Source organism: Sprattus sprattus (genome assembly GCF_963457725.1).
Source record: "Sprattus sprattus genome assembly, chromosome: 4".
Lineage (NCBI taxonomy): Eukaryota > Metazoa > Chordata > Actinopteri > Clupeiformes > Clupeidae > Sprattus > Sprattus sprattus.
The window spans coordinates 37,571,941-37,576,237 of record NC_137923.1 but is presented as its reverse complement, the minus strand read 5'-3'; the positions used below and the strand labels follow the sequence as shown (position 1 = coordinate 37,576,237).

The 4,297-nt window shown below is 45.2% G+C and overlaps 1 protein-coding gene across 1 annotated transcript; it reads left to right on the top strand.

Annotated features, from left to right (window-relative positions):
* Window positions 1-299: 299 nt before the first annotated feature.
* dpm3 (dolichyl-phosphate mannosyltransferase subunit 3, regulatory) lies at window positions 300-1,085 on the top strand (the record flags this gene model as incomplete). The annotated part of the gene is made up of 1 exon (XM_080837553.1): window positions 300-1,085. One exon carries the CDS (start codon window positions 300-302, stop codon window positions 576-578), a length of 279 nt encoding a protein of 92 aa, XP_080693679.1. The 3' UTR covers window positions 579-1,085.
* Window positions 1,086-4,297: the final 3,212 nt, after the last annotated feature.

The window sequence follows — 4,297 nt, the reverse complement described above, 5'->3', positions numbered from 1 at the left end:
ACAACGACGTCTCATCTTTGCTGCTTGAATGTCGGTATGTAATGGTATGGAGTTATTGAAACTTACTACGTGTAAAAAAGACTAGAAATTGAATGTTTATTTTTAAGCCTCGAAAGTTGCACTGGGTGCCTTTAAACGTAAGTGATTTCAGGTGATGTGTCATCACATTTGTCTTTCTGTGTTCACATAGAGCTTTCACATAATGCGCTCTTTCTCTCTTTTACTCAGTGTGTTTCATGCAGTTTTTTTTTGTTTTGTGTCCAGTTTCTCAGTTGTGTTGTCCCGCAATTAATCTCATCATGACCAAGCTGCTGGAGTGGCTGCTGGGTGTGTCCCTGATCGGTGTTGCCTGGGGGCTGGTGACCTTTGACCTGCTGGACCTGAGGTTGCCACCTGTGTACCGGGAGGTGGCGTGGCCGATGCCAGTGTACCTGCTGGTGGCCTTTGGCTGCTACTCGCTGGCCACAGTGGGCTTCCGTGTGGCCACGTTCAATGACTGTGAAGATGCTGCCAAGGAGCTACAGGCTCAAATCAAGGAAGCCAAAGAGGACCTGAGGAAGAAAGGATTAAAAATGTGAGAGAACAGACTCTGAGACTTTGATGCACACATTTACACACTCATATAACCACACACAATGTCTGTATTATAAATACACAAACAGTCACCACATGGACTGAAGAGACATTTGTGTGTTTGCCAGTGTCATTTTCGAAAACTTTTTAGAAGTCCTGGAACAGCAATAGAGAAATCATGAGCTACTGAGAGACATTCCCGCTGATGTGACGGAGTGTAATCTGTCAGAAAGCACCCCGCCTCCACCTAAACCCTCAGCAGCCCAGGGCATGAATATTAACCTGAAGCTCGGTGTGTGGGTGGGGGGATGGGGTGAAGTGAGCTCTCTGCAGGGATTACCCATCTTATTAAGTCAAATAGCTGTGTGGTTATGCTAATGAGGCCCGGTGTAAAGTTACTCTCGAATTAGACTTTCTGATGTGGCCGGCGATGCTGTTGTCCGCTGTGGCTCCGGTGGTGGTCGGGACGGAGTCCGCATTCCACATGTGTCCGAGGGTTTCATGCTCCTTCTCCCTCTCTCTCTCTCTCCCTCTAGTAGCAGGGGGCTGTCACTGTGTGATTAAAAACCTTCCCTTAAAAATGATGTGTGTTCAATGAATGATTACCCTCCCCCCCCCAAACCGTTCTGACGGTGACCGCTGCTGCGCCTGGTTTCCAAGATGGAAAAGTACAATTTGTCCCGTGATACTGGAGACTTGAATCTAAAGGGAGGAATACATTAGCAGTGATTCCATGTTGTAGGGGGTGCTGCGTTGGCTTCCAACACCCTAATCGTAAAGCCACTAACTGCACAACATGCTGGCTGCATTTGTACAGCTTCGGGACTAATCTGATGCTGATGGCCGATGAAGCTGTTTGTCTTTTCCATCCTGGAAATGGGCACCGCGCACAGACCATTGTTTTGTATTCCCCTGCAGAGGGAAAACAAAGATGGGTTGAAGAACAACTCATTATGGACTGACACTGGTTTATGGGGAGAGACCAAGAGATCACTTGGCATGTTTCATAGTTCGAACTCCACCCTAAGAGTTGAATGGCTGCCATATAATCTTGGGTGATATGACGCCCGCCTCATGGGGCCAGAGCAGGCTGCATGACCAGAGGGTGTCTCGCCGAGACTAGCGAAGGGCTCAGTCAGTGCAGAGCTCCTTTAAAAGTTTTTGCTCTGAAGCTACCACCTCTTGCTCCAGACCACACTTGCTTGGGGCTTGTTTAGAGTTTACTTGGAGTCTATGGCTCCAGCTGGGACCCAGCTTCGTTTTATATGGCATAGCTTTGTATTGAGTGTTGCGCTAAATTCTTACTCGCAGATGTTGGTTGTACCGCAGATACTCAGGAACGCTATCAATGCCATCAGTCAGTCAGCACTAAATTATTTTTTAGACTGAGTAACAAAGCTGGGTAAGTCAAGGGATTTCTTTAAACCTTTATTTTTTATGAGGTTTGTCCCCGAGAGATCGGATATTCAAGTCTTCGGAGAGGGACCTGGCCAAAATGGCAACGCATTAAAACAAGCAAGCACAAAGTGGACAGGCAACATAAACATTATACAAAACCTGAATTAAAAAGCAGGGGGAAACAAAAGAGAACTATGAGACAAAATAAATATGCTGCGAGGGAAAAATTAAACCAATGTGCCAGAATCAGACCACAGAGAAACCATTTACACATTAAACTCTGAAACACCGACATTGGCTGGCCGAGGTGGTAAAAAGCCCCTGTCTCAAGTCTTAAAATCACCAAGTGAAGAATGACCGTTGAAATGTTTGAGTTTTTTTCTTGGGGTGGAGACTGATGGGCAAATGTTTCGAGGCCTGTTTCCAAACTCCCAACTTTCTTTTCAGTACTGAGGCATGCAGAGTCATTCCAGTGTCAATTTAAAAGTCTGAATAATAATGACATTTAAGCTGATAAGATATGAGGGCCAACAGTCCTGTGTAAATAAAGGTGTGACAATAGAGCAGCCTTCACACAGTCATTAGTGCCAGCTCTGTCCGTGATATAAAGTAGGCCGAGTTACTCCTTCAGGGTATACATTTAATCTGACCGCGGTAGTCCGTAGAAGCCATTGGGACTGAGAAGTGGTACTACAGTGGCAGTGGCTAGTCTTTTTTTGGTGTCAACAGAGAAGCATGTTCTGGTCCTAAAAACAGAAAACCATTTAAAAGCCAGTTACCACTTTGCCTGAGATGAAACACTCTCGCTCTAATTAGCGTGAGATTTACAGCTTTTACAGTAAGGGAGGAGAGGGTGAGGTCTGACGTCAATCTATGTTTGTGTGGAGGAACTTGGATCTCTAGGCACACTTTGTCGTGTTGAGTCTAAACATCTTAATCTATAATGTTTGTGATGTTTATGTAATTTTTTGTGCCTTCCTCTCTACTTTGAGTGTCAGTGTCTTCATTAGTCACGCTTTAAGGTGGCAATGAGGGGTTTAGGAATGGTTTTGATGAATTAAAAAAAAACATTCTCTCCTTCCCTCTCTCTCTCTTTCCATAATCTGTTGTTCCTCGGCCTGCGGTCACCCCCCCCAGTCGCAGCTGCCGTCTCATCCTCGCCCCACTGACCTCTGACTCTCGACTGTCTCTGCGGCTGCTGGACAGGGCCGCGGCCTTAGCGCTGTCCAGAGAAAACAGTTATTTTTAAACCTCACATTTTAAACCCATCTGATTTCCTACCGTCCACATTTCAGCGTAGAATTCCCCTCTTCTGCATTTACATCCACAGCCAAATCCCCCCCCCCCCCCCCCCCCAACTGACCCCCCCCTCCCTCCCTTCAATTTATCCTCTCAAATGCGCTTTAGAGATAATGATTTTAGCAGCAAATCTCTGAATGCTTCACATAAAGATGGGATGTGATTAAAATTCTCAGAGACAGTAAACATACGACTAGAAGTGTGTTTTCCCGTTGTGTTTTTCCTGTTGTGCTGTGTCTGCACGCACTGCACAAGCTTCACGTGGGGCCCCGCACTACATGTGCGGGGGAAAAATCACTACACTGTGTTTAAGCTGGAAGGGAGTACTGATTTCACCATGGTGTATGTATATGCATATGTGTGTGTGTGTATGTATGTGTGTATATATATATAGGTTGTTGTTATTCTGCCGTGTTGAATAGAAGGCTGGAATCACAGGCTCGACTGTAATGTGGGTCGCAACCCGCTCCCATGCACATTTTTACTATTTTTCTTTCTTTGCCGCATGATTCAGAGTTCGGTTGAAAAACACATTTCACCGCTCCCATTCATTTTAATACGCGCTCGGTCATAAATATTAATTGTATCTGATTTGATCATGTGTCTGGGGGATTTTCCTAGAAGAGTTCTCTCATTTATATTCATAAGAGTCTTGTGGTGTAACTGTTGAGTGGTAGGTTTAATATTAAAATATTTCAATGCAGGGGGGTCGAGGGATGGATGCTTAAGAGTTAAGTGGGAGTAGATTTGCCTAAAGGATGACTTTCAATGTGGTGGGCTCTCTAAAAATTGAATTTTCTTCTTCATTTTTCTCCGAAAAACCTTCAAATGACCCCAGGTAAGAAGCGCACCAAGTCCCCACCTCCTGTTCTCGCTCTCATGGCAAACGGCTCTCTGGTGGAACACTGCTGTCCAATGAAAACATCTACAGATATCTCCAACTGCAGCCCTCCGAATCCCAAATAACCCAGTGATATTTCCCTGCTTAAATAACACCCCTTCCCTCAAAAGAATAATACATTTAGTC